At 42.4% G+C, this 23,693-nt stretch overlaps 1 protein-coding gene across 2 annotated transcripts in view; it reads left to right on the plus strand.

The window, feature by feature from the left end:
- The window catches only part of LOC122797969, a 1,071,556-nt gene that overhangs the window by 292,762 nt on the left and 755,101 nt on the right, over positions 1–23,693 (plus strand). For both annotated transcript variants that reach the window (XM_044066507.1, XM_044066508.1), the window contains one exon: positions 15–181. In XM_044066507.1, the coding sequence (XP_043922442.1) occupies positions 15–181 (167 nt within the window). The remainder of the gene's footprint in view (positions 1–14; positions 182–23,693) is intronic.

The raw sequence follows: 23,693 nt of genomic DNA on the forward strand, positions 1-23,693 counted from the left end.
GCATTCTTTTCTAGTTCCTGACAAAAAAGAATCCAAGGCAAGGAGACGAAAAAAGCGACCTCGCAGAAGGCGCACAGCATCTCGGGAAAATAATCCTGAAGAAAATCCGCCTATGCCTACAGCAAAGAAAAGGCAGCCCCCACCGAATTACTTTGTAGCTATACCAGTAATAAATGATGAGGTATTGTTTTCTTTGATGTGGTAATTGGTATTTTCCAGTTTGTCTAAATACATTCGTGGGCTATTTAGGCTTGCATGTCTGTGCAGTTTTTTACCATTCTTGACTTGAGCATACACATTTCTTGACACGTTAACCAGCTAACATTCTAGAAGTAAACTGCATTGTTAGTTGAATAGGTAATGAAACAAAATCACAGAGGCATTATATTGAAAAGTTGCAAGTTTCAGAACTTTTACAGTAGATTAGCAGATATCCACTGGATTATGTATAAATTGTGATAGGGATCACTGTGGGAAGGCAGATGTAAACATTGTTTGACCTAAGGAGAAGGTAAAGATAACCCAGTTGCATGAATCATAAAGTGGAGGATATAGTTTTGCTTCTCATTAAATTGGCTTAAATGCATATGGTGTAGTTTTTGCATTCCACTTATTTCAAGATATTACAGTATTATCTAAATGCATGCCATCCATTTATTTTTAGTTTGAATGAAAGAGGAATACATGCAATCATTTAACTTTCTAATACCTTCTTGGCAGAAAATGATAAAATGTCCAGGCTGTTACTGGAACTCATCCTTGTCCAAGTTTCGCAACTCGTAAGTTATAATTCTCTTACAGTACTCTGTGTCCCCGTTATTGGATCCCCTTAATATCTGGTTCATTCTACTGTAAATTACACACCTCCCTGGAGATTTTCACAAAATATTTAAGGTTTGTCATATCTAATGCTTTTGCATGTGGGATGCACCCCCTGTTGTCTGGGGAGTCTGATCACTAAAAGTTTATCCTTGGAAGTAATACAATCTTGGGGAAAAAGTAAAATAACTTTTCCAAGTTACCATTATTCAAATGGTAGGTTTACTGACCAGGTGTTTTTTGGTACAATCCCCATATTAAGGTTGTAGAGAGGTACAGCACCCTGTCCACCAAAATTGCCTTTTTTCCCCACTTCCAACTATGTTGAAGTACACGAACACGGGCTTCAGTCATGTAGACCCTCTTATTGTACTTACCTTGCAAAATAGAGTCATGCTTGTATTTTTATCACAATGCATTTATTTATGCAGACATTTCTTACTTGTTCTTGTGTTTGCAGGTTCTGTGTTGTCCCACTGTTTATCTTTTTATTGGCTGTGCTGCAGAGACTTTCCTACACAGCTGTCCTGTGCATGAAGTTATGGTTAATGGATGCTTATTTCAACTGCAACAGGGAAGTGAATGGGTGACCTGTAGTCTCTGATTGGAGTGTTTAATGATGTTATCCAGGGAATTCCCCAGTTCTCGGCAGTTTTTAGCTTGCTCACATTTGCATGGAGTGTTTCACTAGCCCCAGTGTGCTGAAGTCACTTTTCCATGGCAAATTACTGGGCATTTACAAAATTATCTGCACTGTTTTTGATGAGTTGAGCCATCAGAAGTAATTTTTCATATAATAAAAATGCAAATACTTTGAGAAATGGAACTACCACATGTGCAAATATCCAGTAAATGGGAAGTTTGAACAGACCTATCTAATCCTCCTTGTCATACAATGCTTCATACAACTGAATGTACAAATCAGACCTCGGTATAGTCTATTGCTTTGATTTTCATTGGATTAATAACACACATTTCATTTACATTCTCTTCTTGTTATATTTTGTTGTCCTTGATCATGTTCCGATATGTTAGATTAAGTAAAACCCATTTTTCTAGACAAAAGTACCACCTCAGCATCCAGCCTTCCAGACTGTACAATTGCTAGAGCAATAAATGCCAAGTTTAAATAAAACACTCACCTTACCCTTTTTAACTGACAACAGGCAAGAATTACTTCTACAGAATCAGTGTTGTGTATAACAAGCATTGATATCCGACACTCCCTTCCTTGCAATATCCTGTCTTTAAACGGTTCTACCTGACATAAACGAAACCCCAAAACACCGACAACGCAATCACCGAAACCACATAACCAACGGTACAAAAACACGAAACCCCACATGCCCGACAACGAAATAACCGACTGTACACAAACACGAAACCTCATACACTGCACACACCACAATCACAACAATCAACAAACAAAACACATTCCCTGTCCAAAAACCACATACACAACACAAGCACACCAAAATCCCTACAAACCCACACTAAACCTCACATACACAACTACCTACAACCCTAACACTAAGGTCAGTCACTACCACACACTTACCTGACCCGCTCCGTAACCCTAACTCACTTATCCCGCCCCTAACCCAAACACAATCACTACCGCACACTTACCTGACCCGCTCCCTAACCCTAACTCACTTAACCCACCCCTATTCCCACAGACCATCAATATCCACACTTAACTTACTCGCACCCTAACGTCCGTCACTACCGCATACTTACACAGCCTTTTCCCATGTCGGCATCCTCTGCGTCGGTGCTTTCATCCGTCGGGTCGGTCTTCTGAACTGTCTGGGGCCCGTCGCGTCAGTCTTCTGAACTGTTGATCTTCTGGGGCTCGCGATTTCCATGTCGATGTTCCGGCGTGTCGTCTAACTGAGGTAGAACCCTTTAAACACACTCCACTAACCTAATCTTTGTCCAGAAGGGATGCTGATGTAATACTTCAGAATGTTGTATGTCATGAGTGCAAATCCAATCTTTCTAGAGCATCAAAAATGACAATGAAGAAGAGACATTGTGTTAATCTGAAGTGATATAAAATCTGTAACTTGAAATACTTTGACTGGTAACTGACCTCAAATTCACTATGGTCTTTGAAATAATTGTTACATGTGTTTGAGCAAAGTGTTATGATTAAAAATATGTTTAAATTGATTCATGATATAGAAGTCTCTTCTCTGATGTACAGGTTAGCTCACAAGTCATGTTAACTGAAGGCAAAAATCACTATACAACTCTGCTGCAAATTATTGTAGAAAATACAAGTATATTATGATATGATAGTATATTATTAACCAAAAAGCCTTCTTTAGGTTTGTTAAGAATCTAAGTGGCAACTCTGATATGCACCAAACTAGTGCAAAATAGCACAAAATATACTGAACCTACTGATATTGCAAACATCCTGGCAGATTCAGTGCAAACTTTACTCCCCTCTCACCCAAAAAGGCCCACAACAATACCATAGAAGTGTAGTATCCCAAAAATCAGATGCACAGGTGAAAACAGCCCTTTCAAAAGCCAAAAACACAGCATCAATGGGACCAGATGGTGTCCCAGGCTGTGTCTTGCATGAACTACAGAATGAACTAACCCCCCACCTAAACACGCTGTTGAATCTCAGCCTCTCCACAGGCTATGTGCCCATAGAATGGCGCACAGCAATGATTATTCCTCTCCACAAAGGAGGGGCCACAACTGGCCCTAGTAACTATCACCCCATAAGCCTGACTAGCCTGGTCTGCAAGGCTATGGAGCGCATCATCATGGAACTCATTACCAAAGACATTGGGAACCTCCAAATACTTGACCCGAACCAGTTTGTCTTTAAGGGCAGATTGTGCCTACTAAACCTAGTTGACTTCTTCGAGACAGTCGCCAAGGCCATAGACGAGGGAAAGGTGGTTCACACAGCCTACCTTGACCTTGCCAAGGCTTTCGACACCATTCCCCACTCTGGTATTACAGAAAAACTCACCAGCCTGAACATAAACCCTTACGTCACGAGATGGGTTGCCAAATGGCTTACAGACAGAACTCACACGGTAAGAATAGCATGCTCCAGGTCCGACTCTAAACCAGTCACAAGTGGTGTCCCACAAGGCTCGGTCCTGGGACCCCTACTGTTCGGCATATACTTCTGAGGTACAGGCAAACACAGGATGACTATGGCTAACCAAGTTCGCCGATGACTGCAAACTGGGAGCCATAATTGACTCTCCGGCTGACATGGGCATCCTTCAAAAGGGCCTTACTGAGACTGACACCTGGTGTCAAAGTCATGGCCTCAAGCTAAATGCCATAAAATGCATAGTCATCCCGTTTGAGAAACAAAACGCCCACGAATTACCACATAGGTGGTAGCCCCCTTAATACAGAAGAGGTAATAAGAGATCTGGGGACCCAGGTAGATAGTAATTTCTCCTTTGACAATCATATTGCCAAAGTAGTTAGGAAATCCTATGTGGCCCATCTAATTACTAAAGGGTTCGCATCTAGAAATAGAGGTTATAGTGCCCTTCTACTCGTCGCTCATTAGACCCATCATAGAGTACAATGCCCCATTTGGGATGTACCTCACAAGACACTTCCAATAGCTGGAAAGACCACAAAAGTACCTCACCAAGAGGATTACTGGTCTCAAACACATGTCCTGTGCAGCCTGACTGAAAAAAACTCCAGCTATACTCAATGGAATATCGCTTACTCAGAGGTGATCTCTGCCTGACTTACAAAGCCATGTCCAACTCGGAATTGATGGACATGCTCCACCTAAAGAAATCCAAGTCATTGCGAGCTACGTGCTGTAGTGAGCTAAACCTCACCACAACAATAAATAGAAAATGCTGGAGGGATAGATTCCTGTCATAGAGACTCCCCATGCTTTGGAACAATATTCCAAATGACATCAGGCAGAGCCCCTCACTAACACTCTTCAAGAGGAAGCTTGACGAGTGGATGGGTAACAGAAAATACACCCCTGGGGTCACTTCATTGTCTCTGCTTGACAGAGTATCAGTTAATTAATCAATGGGGTGGCAAAAGTCGACACACTCTGGTTAGGCTTATACATGCCCTCAGGCAGATAGCCTAGTTACCTACCTATGAACCTATTACATACAGGAAGAGGTTTCATTAATTGTTTAAAGAATTTGACAGCACAGTGGTGCCTTGGTAATGTTGCCTCATAGCAAGAGGTTCTCTGCTTTGATTCTTGGCTGGGGTGCCTTCTGTGTGGAGTCTGCATGTCCTCCCTACATTCGTGTGGGTTTCCCCCCACAATTCGAAGATGTACATCTGGAGCATTTTTCCCCAGGCCTTCGCTGAAAACTGGCTTCATTCCAAGTCTGACTTTCTCAGTAAACAAATGTTAAAATAAATTTGTAGTTAGTATTAAGTCTAACATGCCACAGACTTTGCCCTGAACTGGTAGCAGTCTCAGAGATGAAAGCATAACTTGTTGTCAGAGATAAGTCACAAAGTAAGGTTGAAAGTTATTACGATGGGCACCTGAAGTCCTGCATTAGGATGCTGTTGTAAATCTTTAGTCAATTTCATGGCTCCAGACCAAAAGTGCTGTTCTGCACTGGTCTTCTCAAATCTTGTGGATTCATCTGATAGCATTGATCATGGTGTATTGATCAGTCACTTTTGTCTCAGTAACCATAACAGAGACTTTATCAAATCCAAGAAACCAAGCCTGTATTTGAATAAATACTCATAAAACTAGCCACATGACATTCATTTTAATTAAATTAATACACACCTTAAAGTAAATCATGAATTCTACAAACATAATGCAATCATCAAGTCAGTAAATAAGACTGCCCTTAATATTATGAACAGCCCTTTTAATAATACAAAATTTAAAATAATGCCCTTGATGTCCTAAAATATGCCAATAAAGGGCATTAGTCACTTTTTTCTTGATTTCATAAGTGTTCGTACATTCTGCCATGTAACCTCTGCTCAGGCTTACCTATATAAAAAGCATTATTAGCATAAGGCTGGGTATTCTATACCTCTAGTTCCACAATTAAATTTGCCCCTCATTCTAAAGGAAGCACCATTGATATCAAATAACTCTCCCATCTGTATATATTTACAAAAGGCACATCATCAACATTTACCCATAAAGGGTTGAAAATCTGTTTGTATGACTGGTGCATATTCAATTAAATGTTTAAAATTAAATCCCTTTTTGAAAACAAATTGAGGTTTCTCCCTAGTTTCTATCACCATACGATCTTTGGTTAGCATCAACCAGTTCTGCAAAATATTCTTAACAGTAAGACTCTCACTTAAATATTGAAATAAAGGCCACTGAAAATTTTGAAGAGGAGTTTTGAGTGTATGAAGAGGTTACTCCATTGGGTGTGTGTGAAACTTCTAAGGTGGAAACAGACTCAATACAAGAGGGAGTTTTCACTACATGAAGAGCAAAAATTGGGCAACAATTTTGTCTTTTAAAAAACACTTCATTGCTAACCTCATCAATAAACTCTTGGGGGTAACTTCACATGTTTCAAGCCATTCACTATTAAAAATGAAACTGTGCTCCCGTTCTAACATGACTGTATTTGCAAACAAGCTGCCATAGGCGGGCACCATTGCAACACCCATCTTTTGAACATAAATTTCATTTTCAAAATAGATGTAATTTTTCAAAATAATTTCTAAAATTTCTTCATATAAAATATCGTGATTAATTCTTTTCCTGTGCAAAAAATATGCAAATCATAAAATGTGGGATCATTGAATAAAGCTCTGACTTCCACAGGTAAAAAAAGAACAGAATCATTAAATATCAAGTTGTTAAAATGTTTCAAAAAATCCTAAGAGTCGATACATAAATGCTTTTCACTGTTCAAAAGATGTTTTATCTTAAAGTCTAAAAACTTGGTAAGGGAAACAGTGCTGGCGTTGCAAGCATCCACAATAGGAGGCATGGGTGGATTACACAAATCTATGTGAATTTTAAGGAGGACATATTTGGTTGGAATAACTGGATAATCAACAGAAAGGTATTTATACTCATTCAGTGTAATATGATGTTCTAACAACATATCCCTAAGTTGCAGCTTTATTTTATGATATGCGATATTCAGCCCATTGCTGGAGACCGATGTATAAGTCTCCTTGAATAAAAAGCTTTAAATTTTATCTAAGTGATCTTGTTAATCAATTGCAACCAACCCCCTACCTTTATCCAGTTACAGAAGTCTAATGTTTAAGGGTTTTACCTGAGACCAAAGTTCACAATCTTTTCTAGGTAAATTAGGTACATAATAGTTTGACTTAGATTTTAGTTTTTATATAAATCAAGCTCACAGACTTTTTCAAAAAGATCCAAAGCAGGATGTAGTGGATGATCAGACACTATTTGTCTGCCATTGATTCGGCATGGCAGGCGTAGAAACACTATTAAAGGTCAATGTTCAAGTTCAATTTCCTAATGAAAAGTTTAAAATCCAAAAGAACCTGTGCAGTATTAGCCCTTCATGTAGGAACAAAAGTCAACCATTTGGAGAAAAGGTCTGCAATAGGACAATCAAGTGGTTGTGAGCTACTGTTGGAGTGTGTTCAAGTGACAAGCTGACCATTGGTTCTGTTGGTGGGTCGGGACTGGATTCTGATCGCCCCATTGGTTTACATAGGTCCATTGTTGGTTCTGTTGGTGGGTCGGGACTGGATTCTGATCGCCCCATTGGTTTACATAGGTCCATTGTTGGTTCTGTTGGTGGGTCGGGACTGGATTCTGATCGCCCCATTGGTTTACATAGGTCCATTGTTGGTTCTGTTGGTGGGTCGGGACTGGATTCTGATTGCCCCATTGGTTTACATAGGTCCATTGTTGGTTCTGTTGGTGGGTCGGGACTGGATTCTGATCGCCCCATTGGTTTACATAGGTCCATTGTTGGTTCTGTTGGTGGGTCGGACTGGATTCTGATCGCCCCATTGGTTTACATAGGTCCATTGTTGGTTCTGTTGGTGGGTCGGGACTGGATTCTGATTGCCCCATTGGTTTACATAGGTCCATTGTTGGTTCTGTTGGTGGGTCGGGACTGGATTCTGATTGCCCCATTGGTTTACATAGGTCCATTGTTGGTTCTGTTGGTGGGTCGACTGGATTCTGATCGCCCATTGGTTTACATAGTTCCATTGTTGGTTCTGTTGGTGGGTCGGGACTGGATTCTGATCGCCCCATTGGTTTACATAGGTCCATTGTTGGTTCTGTTGGTGGGTCGGGACTGGATTCTGATCGCCCCATTGGTTTACATAGGTCCATTGTTGGTTCTGTCGGTGGGTCGGGACTGGATTCTGATCGCCCCATTGGTTTACATAGGTCCATTGTTGGTTCTGTCGGTGGGTCGGGACTGGATTCTGATCGCCCCATTGGTTTACATAGGTCCATTGTTGGTTCTGTTGGTGGGTCGGGACTGGATTCTGATCGCCCCATTGGTTTACATAGGTCCATTGTTGGTTCTGTTGGTGGGTCGGGACTGGATTCTGATCGCCCATTGGTTTACATAGGTCCATTGTTGGTTCTGTTGGTGGGTCGACTGGATTCTGATCGCCCCATTGGTTTACATAGGTCCATTGTTGGTTCTGTTGGTGGGTCGACTGGATTCTGGTCGCCCCATTGGTTTACATAGGTCCATTGTTGGTTCTGAAGGTGGGTCGGGACTGGATTCTGATCGCCCATTGGTTTACATAGGTCCATTGTTGGTTCTGTTGGTGGGTCGGGACTGGATTCTGATCGCCCATTGGTTTACATAGGTCCATTGTTGGTTCTGTTGGTGGGTCGGACTGGATTCTGATTGCCCCATTGGTTTACATAGGTCCATTGTTGGTTCTGTTGGTGGGTCGGGACTGGATTCTGATCGCCCATTGGTTTACATAGGTCCATTGTTGGTTCTGCTGGTGGGTCGGGACTGGATTCTGATCGCCCCATGGGTTTACATAGGTCCATTGTTATTTCTGTTGGTGGGTCGGACTGGATTCTGATCGCCCATTGGTTTACATAGGTCCATTGTTGGTTCTGTTGGTGGGTCGACTGGATTCTGATCGCCCATTGGTTTACATAGGTCCATTGTTGGTTCTGTTGGTGGGTCGGGACTGGATTCTGATTGCCCCATTGGTTTACATAGGTCCATTGTTGGTTCTGTTGGTGGGTCGACTGGATTCTGATCGCCCCATTGGTTTACATAGGTCCATTGTTGGTTCTGTTGGTGGGTCGGACTGGATTCTGATCGCCCCATTGGTTTACATAGGTCCATTGTTGGTTCTGTTGGTGGGTCGGGACTGGATTCTGATCGCCCATTGGTTTACATAGGTCCATTGTTGGTTCTGTTGGTGGGTCGGGACTGGATTCTGATCGCCCCATTGGTTTACATAGGTCCATTGTTGGTTCTGTTGGTGGGTCGGACTGGATTCTGATCGCCCATTGGTTTACATAGGTCCATTGTTGGTTCTGTTGGTGGGTCGGACTGGATTCTGATCGCCCCATTGGTTTACATAGGTCCATTGTTGGTTCTGTTGGTGGGTCGGACTGGATTCTGATCGCCCCATTGGTTTACATAGGTCCATTGTTGGTTCTGTTGGTGGGTCGGGACTGGATTCTGATTGCCCCATTGGTTTACATAGGTCCATTGTTGGTTGTGTTGGTGGGTGGGACTGGATTCTGATTGCCCCATTGGTTTACATAGGTCCATTGTTGGTTCTGTTGGTGGGTCGACTGGATTCTGATCGCCCCATTGGTTTACATAGGTCCATTGTTGGTTCTGTTGGTGGGTCGGGACTGGATTCTGATCGCCCATTGGTTTACATAGGTCCATTGTTGGTTCTGTTGGTGGGTCGGGACTGGATTCTGATTGCCCCATTGGTTTACATAGGTCCATTGTTGGTTCTGTTGGTGGGTCGGGACTGGATTCTGATCGCCCATTGGTTTACATAGGTCCATTGTTGGTTCTGTTGGTGGGTCGGGACTGGATTCTGATCGCCCATTGGTTTACATAGGTCCATTGTTGGTTCTGTTGGTGGGTCGGGACTGGATTCTGATCGCCCATTGGTTTACATAGGTCCATTGTTGGTTCTGTTGGTGGGTCGGGACTGGATTCTGATCGCCCCATTGGTTTACATAGGTCCATTGTTGGTTCTGTTGGTGGGTCGGGACTGGATTCTGATCGCCCCATTGGTTTACATAGGTCCATTGTTGGTTCTGTTGGTGGGTCGACTGGATTCTGATCGCCCATTGGTTTACATAGGTCCATTGTTGGTTCTGTTGGTGGGTCGGGACTGGATTCTGATCGCCCATTGGTTTACATAGGTCCATTGTTGGTTCTGTTGGTGGGGCCGGACTGGATTCTGATCGCCCCATTGGTTTACATAGGGCCATTGTTGGTTCTGTTGGTGGGTGGGACTGGATTCTGATCGCCCCATTGGTTTACATAGGTCCATTGTTGGTTCTGTCGGTGGGTCGGGACTGGATTCTGATCGCCCCATTGGTTTACATAGGTCCATTGTTGGTTCTGTCGGTGGGTCGGGACTGGATTCTGATTGCCCCATTGGTTTACATAGGTCCATTGTTGGTTCTGTTGGTGGGTCGGGACTGGATTCTGATCGCCCATTGGTTTACATAGGTCCATTGTTGGTTCTGTTGGTGGGTCGGGACTGGATTCTGATCGCCCCATTGGTTTACATAGGTCCATTGTTGGTTCTGTTGGTGGGTCGGGACTGGATTCTGATCGCCCCATTGGTTTACATAGGTCCATTGTTGGTTCTGTTGGTGGGTCGGGACTGGATTCTGATTGCCCCATTGGTTTACATAGGTCCATTGTTGGTTCTGTTGGTGGGTCGGGACTGGATTCTGATTGCCCCATTGGTTTACATAGGTCCATTGTTGGTTCTGTTGGTGGGTCGACTGGATTCTGATCCATTGGTTTACATAGGTCCATTGTTGGTTCTGTTGGTGGGTCGACTGGATTCTGATCCCATTGGTTTACATAGGTCCATTGTTGGTTCTGTTGGTGGGTCGGGACTGGATTCTGATCGCCCCATTGGTTTACATAGGTCCATTGTTGGTTCTGTTGGTGGGTCGGGACTGGATTCTGATCCCCATTGGTTTACATAGGTCCATTGTTGGTTCTGTTGGTGGGTCGGGACTGGATTCTGATCGCCCCATTGGTTTACATAGGTCCATTGTTGGTTCTGTTGGTGGGTCGGGACTGGATTCTGATCGCCCCATTGGTTTACATAGGTCCATTGTTGGTTCTGTTGGTGGGTCGGGACTGGATTCTGATCGCCCCATTGGTTTATAGGTCCATTGTTGGTTCTGTTGGTGGGTCGGGACTGGATTCTGATCGCCCCATTGGTTTACATAGGTCCATTGTTGGTTCTGTTGGTGGGTCGGGACTGGATTCTGATCGCCCCATTGGTTTATAGGTCCATTGTTGGTTCTGTTGGTGGGTCGACTGGATTCTGATCGCCCCATTGGTTTACATAGGTCCATTGTTGGTTCTGTTGGTGGGTCGGGACTGGATTCTGATCGCCCCATTGGTTTATAGGTCCATTGTTGGTTCTGTTGGTGGGTCGGACTGGATTCTGATTGCCCCATTGGTTTACATAGGTCCATTGTTGGTTCTGTTGGTGGGTCGGGACTGGATTCTGATCGCCCATTGGTTTATAGGTCCATTGTTGGTTCTGTTGGTGGGTCGGGACTGGATTCTGATCGCCCATTGGTTTACATAGGTCCATTGTTGGTTCTGTTGGTGGGTCGGGACTGGATTCTGATCGCCCCATTGGTTTACATAGGTCCATTGTTGGTTCTGTTGGTGGGTCGACTGGATTCTGATCGCCCCATTGGTTTACATAGGTCCATTGTTGGTTCTGTTGGTGGGTCGGGACTGGATTCTGATCGCCCATTGGTTTATAGGTCCATTGTTGGTTCTGTTGGTGGGTCGGGACTGGATTCTGATCGCCCCATTGGTTTACATAGGTCCATTGTTGGTTCTGTTGGTGGGTCGGACTGGATTCTGATCGCCCATTGGTTTACATAGGTCCATTGTTGGTTCTGTTGGTGGGTCGGGACTGGATTCTGATTGCCCCATTGGTTTACATAGGTCCATTGTTGGTTCTGTTGGTGGGTCGGACTGGATTCTGATCGCCCATTGGTTTACATAGGTCCATTGTTGGTTCTGTTGGTGGGTCGGGACTGGATTCTGATCGCCCCATTGGTTTACATAGGTCCATTGTTGGTTCTGTTGGTGGGTCGGGACTGGATTCTGATCGCCCCATTGGTTTACATAGGTCCATTGTTGGTTCTGTCGGTGGGTCGACTGGATTCTGATCGCCCCATTGGTTTACATAGGTCCATTGTTGGTTCTGTTGGTGGGTCGACTGGATTCTGATCGCCCCATTGGTTTATAGGTCCATTGTTGGTTCTGTTGGTGGGTCGGGACTGGATTCTGATCGCCCATTGGTTTACATAGGTCCATTGTTGGTTCTGTTGGTGGGTCGGGACTGGATTCTGATTGCCCCATTGGTTTACATAGGTCCATTGTTGGTTCTGTTGGTGGGTCGGGACTGGATTCTGATTGCCCCATTGGTTTACATAGGTCCATTGTTGGTTCTGTTGGTGGGTCGGGACTGGATTCTGATTGCCCCATTGGTTTACATAGGTCCATTGTTGGTTCTGTTGGTGGGTCGGGACTGGATTCTGATCGCCCCATTGGTTTACATAGGTCCATTGTTGGTTCTGTTGGTGGGTCGGGACTGGATTCTGATTGCCCCATTGGTTTACATAGGTCCATTGCCATTGTCCTTTGCTCTCTGACTTCCAAAGTTGAAAAAAAAAACAGGAGAAAAAATGTGCTTAGTTTGAGGATCGGTGGGTTGCATCTGTTGGTTACTCTATTGTGGTTCTCTGTACATTGTAAGACTGAAGCATTAATGTTTTCCCCCCATTCATGTGAGGGAGGAGGGGTCGGGTTTGCTGTGTTCTCACAATAATCATGAATATCTGCTCCAGGGCTTTGGTTCCAGCTTTGTTTTTGTAGTTTGGAGTCCATTTTTTCCCTACTTCATATTGATCAGTCACATAGAATCGATACTACAGTATCTCCTCTGTGCTTTGATTATATTATATCTTACATTTCTGATCATATTTAGAAGTGCACATGCTTGAACTAACCTTTTAAGTACATTGCCTGGAGTGTGCAGGGCTCAATTCTAGGTTTTTCTGCACATGCTTTCATTAGCACCACCAAGGAGAAGGTTTAGCATGTCACTGCTATGCTGATGGCACCCAGCTGCATCTTGCCTTCCCTCCTGAAGATGTGGATTTCTGTACCCTTGCAAGTAAAATCTGGAGGCAATTTAGTTATGACTAATGTATCCAGTTCAATCTAAATACTTTCAATCTAGCAAAATCAATGACTTCAGTTTTGAGCGACGCTCCTTTTCTGTCCATCTCCCCCTAGTTAGAGCGTTAGGCTGCGCCTCAGAAGTGCCTACATTTGATTTGTACATATGATCTGAACAATATACAGAAGGAAACAAGGTTAAAGAGTAGCGAAATGGTGCTGGGCAGATACATTTGCTAAAGATAAAGTATAATTAGGGGCTTCAGCGACAGAAATGTCATAGAAAGAATACTTGAAGCCCAAAGTTTTGGTGGAAGAAATACTAGGTTAAAGGGAAACATGAGGCAGATACTGGGAGTAAAGTTATTTAAGATGCCCTGTCTGACTTATGAAGAGATTGTGCCAGCAGAAAAAAGAATAGCTGCAGTCTGCAGTTACTTGTCTGTTTCTAAACCCTTTACAATACTAAAGGCAGAGGTCAGCCCGTCTTTGTCGCAGTGTTTTCAAATGGGAGCAAACAAATGACCAAGAGTCCACAAAGATCCAAGCTGGACAAAAGAACGAAATAAACAGAACAAAACCAGCAGGACCACCCCACAGCTAGAAGCATCACTTTTAATAATTAGGGTTTTCAAATGGAATCATTTGATTTTAAGTTTATATAAACTCTGTGGAAATTGAATGCAATATGTATAGCTCTAAATTTTGAAGCAGTGACATTAATAGTTCTGTTAAAATCTGGTATTCTCTTATGCATAGAATCTAAATATACTAATTTGTCCAGTCAGTATTTAGAATAATTTTTCAGCAGAGGATAAAGCTGAAATAAACTCTCACACCTAACATGAGTGGAATTTCACAACTCCTGACGTCCTTAGGTTTTCTAACTTGAACAGCTTTCACCTGAGATAAAACTCTGGGGATGCAGTTTTGTAACCTACCTGTAAACAAATCTATGTATCTTAAAAACTATAAAAGTTATAAAAAAACAACTTATTCAGCATGCATTTTATTATTGTTGGACATGATCATTTTAGTTTGACAAATTAGTTTTAATATGTTATAATTATGAAAACAGTAATTTTCTGTAACCATAGACCAATGATCAGTGTGATCCTGTTTGTGCAGATGGGCTCTTCATTCTGCAGCAAAACAGATTTTGTACGTGTTGCTCTATTTTTGAGCTATTTGCATATGGTATTCATATTTAGTGGACAAATAAATGGAAATAACTGCAAAGTGGTGCTAGCTGGACATCAACTACCAGTACGTTTTTTTTTTTTTTTTCAGCCTTGCGTATGTTTCCATTTGATACCACTGATTCAAGTTATTGATATAAATATATGGTGTATGTTAATAATCCTATTTCTGGAAATATTTTCTCTGTGATGGCCAGGCATGTGAAATGCTCTGCAATGCATCCAGGTGGACAATTTCCAATATTTAGAGAAATATCAACCACAAGAAGAGTGGTTACTGTCTCAGAAAGTGAAGTTTATTGGCTGTTTGGGCAGTTTTTTTCCCCATCTCTTTCAACTTCTGGTTTAAAAGTCCACATTTGCACTTGTTTCCCACCTTTCCTGTAACTAGTCTAGTCAAGATACAGATGTGCTGTATCCAGGACTGTTTCTAGCTTCTGTGCAGTGCCAAAGTCTGTTCTTCAATTTTTCCCTTAGACCTAGTTCTCTTCTCCTGCACTTTTACTAGCTTATCAGTCTAGCCTTCTTGTAGCAATTATTGTAGCACACAAAAGTGCTACCAGCACTAAACGTTTTACAAGAAAGCTGCTCCAGTACATATTATTAATATCCACCCATCCAGGCATGTCTAAAGGTCAGTTCCCTGTGCTTTCTCTTATTAACCTGGTGAACTTGGGCATCCTGAGGCAATGTAGCAACTGCCTCATGTACACCAACCCTCTCCTACCTCCCAACACTCACTTGCAAAAGATGCACTTGAAGCCACGCACTCTCCAGCCAAGACCGGAATAGCTGGTCAAGAGGAGAAGGTCAACACTTGCACCACACCACATGGGACACACAGCCCTCCAGAACACACACCAGCACTGCCTTTACATAAAAACACAAACCACTTGCCCACCTTTGCAGAAGTTCTGAAGAAAAATCTATCCATAATGCAGAGACCTCCAAGGAAGAAACTCACTCGACCACCGTAATGCAACACTAATCATGACACACAACTCTTCTAAACAGTGCCACTCAACCAAAGCCCCTAAGGCAGAACAGCATGCCCAACACACTAGTCATAGGTGACTCGATAGTGAGGCACACTGATGTCCCACTCACTAGGCTGAATAAGGAGAAAGTAAGAGTCAGCTGCCTGTCAGGTGCCAGGATCCACCACATAATGCATGCACTCACGTCCCACAACAACAGGTACAAATATGACTGTCATTGTACATGTGGCTCTGAATGACCTGAAACGTACCTCCCTGGACCACATGAAAAGAAATGAGGAGCTCTCGGATTATGTAGCCCAGGCGGGTATGACCCTACCCCAGAGCAGCATCCTACCATCACCCAGAATGATACTACAGTACAAGCAGAAAATGATAGATTTCAACAATTCTAAGGAGATCCAGCATCTGTCTGCCTGAGATGACATGATTAACAGACCTCAATGTTTGCCAGAGATGGCCTACATCCGTCATCCCTGGGATTCTGGATACTGGCCAAGGTTCTTGCCACCCCTATAGTGCCTTTTTTAGGCAGTATTCCAAAGACCAAATTACTACCGTAACAGAAACAAATGCAATCTGAGGGTCATGCTGCTCAACGCTAGAAGTCTAAATCTGAAAATGCACTTGCTCAAAGCACTCTTTAAAATGGAGAACATCAACATTTGTCCTGTAACAGAGATCTAGTTCAAGGCAGCAGAAAATACCCTTGCACTACCAGGCTATAACTCCGTCAACCCCTTTCGGCCCCAGAACTTGGACCAAAACTCCAAAGGTGATGATGTTTCCATATTCCTAAAGGATTTGCACATCTCCAGACTGGTAGCCCAACATAACGCATCAGAGATGCTTCAGGTGCAGCTAATATTGGGTAAGACAGCGCTTCAGGTAGTAGCCTACTAAAGGTCCCCAACAATGTCCCAAGACTCTCACTCCATGTTCCTAAGCACAATCGAGAATATTAGGGTCCAACCTAACTCTCTCATACTGGGTAACTTCAACTACCCCTCCATTAACTGGGAAAACTCATGTACCAATACACTTTCCCAACGTTTTCTGGAATTCATTAATTCAAATGCCCTGGACCAGCTCATTCTTGCCCCCACTAGATGTAGCAACATCCTTGACCTGGTCATTACTAACATGGGCGACCATTGCTCTATACCAGTAGTTAACTCCTCCCTGGTTAGATCCAACCACAAACTAATCACCCTGGAAATCCACATTGCCCCCCCCCCCCGCAAAGGTAACCACCCTGAAAAACTTCTCCAAAGCTAATATTGGGCTCTGAAAAAGAGGTGGCTAACTTCATGTCACCCATGCAGATGGAGGAATAGTTGCATGACCGCTGAATCATACACCAATGCACTATACAAACACGTACACAAATGCATGGATCTCACCATACCCCGTAGAACCAAGACGCTCTCCTCCAAAGGAAGCCAATCTGGTGGTCCCCTGACATAAACAGACCCTACAACAGGAGGAGGAAACTGATGCAGAATAAGGTGAAGTCCCGAGACTGGAAAAACTCCCTTATCAGTCTCAACAAAAAGTTGAGATCCCTCATCAAATCCTTTAAAGGTAACTATGAAAACAGAAATTCAGCAGGTAGTAAAGACAGCCACAAGGCCTTCTACAGTTATGTAAAGAATCTCCATGGCAATACCCGGATTTGCTCTGAGCTACTGCAGAATGGTACCTCTTATACCGAGCCAACAGATATTGCCAATATACTGGCTGATAGATTCAGTGCCAACCCCCCCCCCCCCCAAAAGGACCAATCACAGTACCGGTAGATTGCAAGGCACCTAGTATTACTGCAGCACAGGTTAAAACAGCACTGTCCAAGACCAAAAATACAGCTTTCATGGGATCTGACAATATCCCTGGCTGTATTCTACATGAACTACAGAGTGAGCTGGCACCTCACCTGTGTGCCCTGTTCAATCACAGCCTCCCCTCAGGCTTTGTCCCTACCAAATGGTGCACTGTTAGTCATCCTCTCCACAAAGGAGGAGCAACAACAGACCCTGGGAACTATCTCCCCTCTAGCCTGATGAGTCTGATATGCAAAGCCATGGAACACATCATCATGGACAAGGATATAGGGAATCTCGAAACTCTGTATCCCACACAGTTTGGTTTTGTGAAGGGTAGATCATGCTTGCTCAACTTGGTCGACTTCTTTGAGTCAGTCACCAGAACTGTGGATGAAGGCAAGGTGGTTCATACATCCTACCTTGATCTGGCCAGGGCTTTTGATACCATTCCCCACTCAGGAATCATAGAAAAACTGACTAAGCTAGGCATCAACCCATATATCACTAGGTGGGTTGCAAACTGGCTCACAGATAGAACCCAGAGTGTGAAAGTAGCAGTCTCCAAGTCAGACTGCTGACCAGTCACGAGCAGAGTCCCACAGGGTTCAGTCCTGGGTCCTCTCCTGTTTGGTATCTACTTCTCTGAAGTCCAGGCCAACACAAAGGGTCTCTGGCTGACAAAGTTTGCAGATGATTGCAAATTGGGAGCTATTATTAACTCCCCAAGTGATGTTGACATCCTACAGAAAGGCCTCACTGAGACCAACGACTGCTGTCAGAACCATGGCCTTAAGCTCAATGCCAAAAAATGTCATCGTCCCCTTTGGGAAAAACCTGGTTCCCATGAATTACCACATCAATGGTAGTCCACTGAACACAGAAGGTGTTATAAGAGATCTGGGAACACAGGTTGACAGCAGCCTCTCTTTTGGCCACCACTTTGCCACTGTGGTCAGAAAGTCCTAGGTGGCACATCTCATTACTACGGGTTTTGCATCCAGGAAGAAAGAGGTCATTGTCTCCCTCTACTCTTCCCTCATTAGGCCACTCATAGAATACAATGCCCCATTTGTCATGTACCTCACTAGACACGTGCAACGACTGGAGATGCCACAAAAGTACCTCACAAAGAGCATCCTAGACCTTAAACACTTGCCTATATGGATAGACTCAAAAAAAACTCCAACTATTCTCTGTCTCATATTGCCTACTTAGAGGCAATCTCTGCTTGACATTACAAAGCCATGTCTGATCCAGCTCTGTTAGAAATGCTACATCTAATCTCAATCCCTCCACACCACATGCTCCACAGAACTCGACCTCATTTCCCCAATTAATGGAACATGCTGTAGGGACAGGTTCATAACCCAGAGACTGACATGTATGGGAAGTCTATTCCAAACCAAGGGCAAACAGAGCACCTCACTGGCCGTCTTCGAGAAACCTTGATGAGTGGATGAGAAATAAAAAAAATTCACCTCTGGGATCACTCTAATGGCTCTACTTGAAAGAGGTACTGGGAACTAATGTTGGGTGGCATGATGCCAGGGTAATCCTATGGGCTAGGTTTGTAAAGTCTCCAGGACCATTAGCCTAGTACACACCTATGAACCTATATATTTATGCATGTATGTATGCTGTATTAGATGAGTGTAGATAAATCTGCAAATGGATAGGGGCAGACACCAAGAATAACCTTTGCAGTATTATCTAAGCCTTCATTTGATATATGTATATGATAGATGGGTCAAGTTATTAACAAGAATATTAATAAGGCACATATTCACACTTTATTGCTTACTGATGGCTGTCTTTGGGTCAGCAGGCATTTCTGACTAATGTGCTGAACTGTCCTGTGAAAATGTGCTCTGAGTAAAATTCTCAACCTTCCATCTCCAAAATGTGGAAACGCTACCTCTCACAATATGAACAAATTGGCAAAATGTAGAACACCTACTAAATGGTTAAGAGCTTAGGAAGCTCACAGCATGGCTGTTAATTGTTTCTTCAGACTCTCAAAAAGTATTCTGTGAAGTAATGTACTGAAACATTAACCAAGCATAAAGATGCTTCCTAATGTCCAACACATGGACTTGGAAGCATCTTGAGGAAAGGATATATTCTCACTATTACTTTTCTCCTTGCACTTAGTTTTTGATGCAGTTGTACAAGAAATTTAAAATCTAAACAGCATTTACAAAGGGGCTATGTCCATTCCAATCCAGGAATGTTCCTGTATGCCATCTGACCAATGTCCGATTTACCCTGCTTGCACTGATAAAAAGATGTGCAGCCTTTGGCGTGGTTCCCTTTTACAGAAACAAAAACTGATCAGGAAGTGACTACACCAAAATCAAAGATACAAGCTGTGATGATGTGAGGTATTGCCAGCTATGCTAGAAGTAGAGCAGTGAATGTGTAACATATATCAGCACATCTAGCTGGAATTTTGTAAAGAAGTATGTCATTCATATATCAGACTGATTTGCACAGATTGTGTTGAAAAATTTACTTTTGAAACAAAAACTGATCAGGAAGTGACTACACCAAAATCAAAGATACAAGCTGTGATGATGTGAGGTATTGCCAGCTATGCTAGAAGTAGAGCAGTGAATGTGTAACGTATATCAGCACATCTAGCTGGAATTTTGTAAAGAAGTATGTCATTCATATATCAGACTGATTTGCACAGATTGTGTTGAAAAATTTACTTTTGAAGCTGCTGGTCTAAAAATGTTCCAACAGTGTGCCCTGCTGGGCAGAAAAAGAAATATACGTGCATTATTGTAAATGTTTAAATGTATGTTTTAACAGAGGATAGTGAAAGAGAAGAGGTTAATCTCACACTTTAAAAATAGTAAGGAATTAAATTACTGGGCCTAGGCCATAAATATGCTTTTTCACAGTTTTCAATGATGCCAAAGATGCAATATTTGTAAGATGTGTGGCTTATTAGCTCCTGTAGGAAGAATGGAAGTGTTTTATGTTTTTATTACTTCAGGAGCTGCAGCAAATCTTAGCAAGGCTCTCTGTGTGTATTATTGACACACACGTGCTAAATCCTGGCAGTTTCTAGCAATGAGGCTTGCATGGGAACCAGAAGTCAGATGACCAGATGTATGTGATGTCATCCTGTAATTTAGGGCAAAAATAATGTTTTAATACTAGTTGAGATTGAGGTGTCGGGGACTGAGGTGTCAGGGCAGTCTGTTTTTGGAACCTGACCTCGAAGGATCACTCCCCTACTTCATCTTGCTTGCTCTAGTAAGTGACCAGGGAATAGTAACTCTTGGTCAGGAAAATATAGTGAGATTAGTTGACTATTGTTTTTTTCTGTAACTGTGTGAACCTGTCCCCCTGCTATTTTTACTACTTCCTGTGACTGAAACTGTTTATTGTAAATGGGCATTTAGTATTTTCATGTCCTTTTATTAATTATTAAATATATTTAAACTTTTCATTGTGGTTGGTCATTTAGAGAATGTTACCCTTTGAGAGTATTTATATCTGCTTGGTGACTCTATGGCCACTCCTGAAAGCCTTACTGCATTGGTCAAACTGCCATTCATATTAATTTCACTCTGTATAATAGGGTGCTCTCGTACGAGCCTTAGAGTAGCTGGCTTGGAGTGTCTGGTGGCGATAATTACCTTGAAGTCTGGGCAGAAGGGCGCATAGCTAGTAAACTTGTGCCAGCCTTTTCCAGGTGTCTGTGTGTGTCAGCTACTTGGAGCAGGAACACGAAACACTTGTTTCACAGAGTGGTGGAGGACTGCACTTGGGCACTCAGCTGAGAACTTAACTCTGCAGCTGTGCCGGTGGGGAGCCTTACTGGGGACATGGTGAGAGAAATCCAGAACTTTGGCTGAGTGGGTTCCCTGTGTGCTCTTAAGGAAAATTGTACTTGATGCAGACAGCTGCATCTGGAAATATTGGGTGTATCCATTTTTATTCCAAGTGAATGCCCCTCTCCAGCGTCAGTGGCGAGGATTCAGGCGCCTTGATTACTGGCACAGAGAGGAGACGTCACACAAGCAGCCACTTTATAGACTTAACATTTAGTGAAATGTTCTTTTAACAATCTGCTAGAATGCTTTCATCCAAAGCTAATAGTCAATGTCATCAGAAGTGATGTTTGACATCAGTCATTAAATAGCATTACTAAAAACGTACTGACTAAACAGATAGCAACCTTAAAAACTCAATATAATTATAAAAGTAAATACTTAATGGTAATCTGTAGTTTGTGTAAACTGTTCATATGTGTGCACTAGGCTAATGGCCCTGGAGCCTTTACAAGCCTAACCTATAAGATTACCCTGGCATTGTGTGCCACCTGACCTTAGTTCCCAGTGCCTCTGTTGAGTAAAGCCACTAGTGATCCCTGTAGTGAATTTTATATTTCCCATCCACTCAATAAGATTTCTCCTTGAAGAGGGCCAGTGAGGTGCACTGACATGTATGAGAAGTCTATTCCATAGCATGGGCAGTCTCTGGGTTATGAACCTGTCCCTCCAGCATCTTCTGTTGATTGTGGTTGAGTTCTGTGAAGCATGTGATGTGGAGGGATTGGGATTTCTTTAGATGTAGCATTTCTAGAGCTGGATCAGACCTGGTTTGTAAGTCAAGCAGAGATGGCCTCTAAGTAGGTGCTATGAGACGGAGAATAGTTGGAGTTTTTTTTTGTCTGTCCATATAGGACAAATGTTTTAGGCCTAGGATCCTCTTTGTGAGATACTTTTGCGGCCTCTCCAGTTGTTGCAGGTGTCTAGTGACATAGGACTTTCTGACCACAGTGGCAGTGCAGTAGTCAAAAGAGAGGTTGCTGTCAACCTGTGTTCCCAGATCTCTTCTAATGCCTTCTGTGTTCAGTGGACTACCATCGATGTGGTAATTCATGGGAACTGGGTTTTTCCCAAAGGGGATGACAACACATTTTTTGGCATTGAGCTTAAGGCCATTGTTAAACATAAGTGGTCAGACTGAATATAATGGACATGTTTCTTTAAGGGATATTTCACAAAGTGCTGTCTTCCAAGTACCTGTGAAGTTGTTAGAAGTCTATGCAAATAACTCAAACTAAAATAATTTTCTTTTCAAGTTGTGTAACCATTTCAAAATCCATTTATGTTGCTTAGAAAATCATTGTGTACAGTTTAACACCACTTTGTTTTGAATGTTATAAAATCTTACAGTATTACCAATGTAAGTATTTTAAATCTTTATGTCCATTATTATAAAGTGGCCAAACAGACTATGCAGAGCAAAACCTATGATCACTCTATCCTTGCCACTGCCCATCAAAAATATGAAAAGGCCAGTAGGCTGTAAGAACATATATCAGATGCACACTACTGCATTTGATTATGATGAATAACTTCCAATCACAATAAGATTTATTTGTGAACCTACAAAACTGAGTTATAATCACTAGCTACTAGGAATTCACCCACATCAGTCTAAGACCAATGCCTTCCAGTGCAGTCTTAGCAACAGTAACTGAAACTTGGCAGAGATTTAGTACACACACACACACACACACACACACACACACACACACACACACACACACACACACACACTCAATTGCTGTTTTCTGGGAGGAACTATTAATGCCTTCCCAATACCCTTTCCCTGCCATTTCAGTAATACTGGCAGAAGTTATACTAGCAGAGCACACCAAGAGCATTCTTGCAATTCATTCTTTAAATAAGCCAACTGTTTTGTACTTGAATGATAGCAATAGCTTAAACTGCTCTTTAAAAGATAGAAGTCACATGTTAAAACACTTTTATAAACAAACTTATTAAAATCATTAATAAATTTGTTCTATGTACATTTTATAAATCTACTAAATACATTTAATAAGAAAAATGGAAATCCTGTATATAGTGTAATTAAATATCACTATATAATGCATAGTAAATTTAATAAAAAAAATCCATGGCAATTGTCAAAATCGCACAAAATTATAATTTAGCTGATCTATGCCATAAACAAAACCAAAAGGTTAATGCACCTTACCAGACTATATTTCTTATAAAAAAAATTTTACAAACAGTTGCCATTTTGCTGTAAATCTGTTAATATGCAAGATATTCCCTCAGTCAGCCAACCATCTGCATATGAACAGATGCATTTTATTTTTTTCTGGGAATAAAGCAGACATCCGGCTTTAATGAATTGCCAGAAAATGTCACATTTTATGAGCAATAAGATATGAGGCAAAATAGAGGAGAGGTCAGAGATATGACCCACCTGTTATAACCCTCCCATTATGCACACTGTCATTTGCACATGTGCGCGCACACACACACATTCACTCCACAATAACAGGTAATTTAGATGGACAAATCTAATGGGATTGCAGAAGGAAAATGAATCGGCAGTTAAGAGAAAATATAAAAGCAGAGTTTTGTATTAAGAAACAAAAGAAGGTTATCAGACTAGAGGGTAGACAATAGGAAAGCT

This window comes from Protopterus annectens, chromosome 3.part1 (genome assembly GCF_019279795.1).
Source record: "Protopterus annectens isolate FY-2018-M chromosome 3.part1, PAN1.0, whole genome shotgun sequence".
NCBI classification, from domain to species: domain Eukaryota; kingdom Metazoa; phylum Chordata; order Ceratodontiformes; family Protopteridae; genus Protopterus; species Protopterus annectens.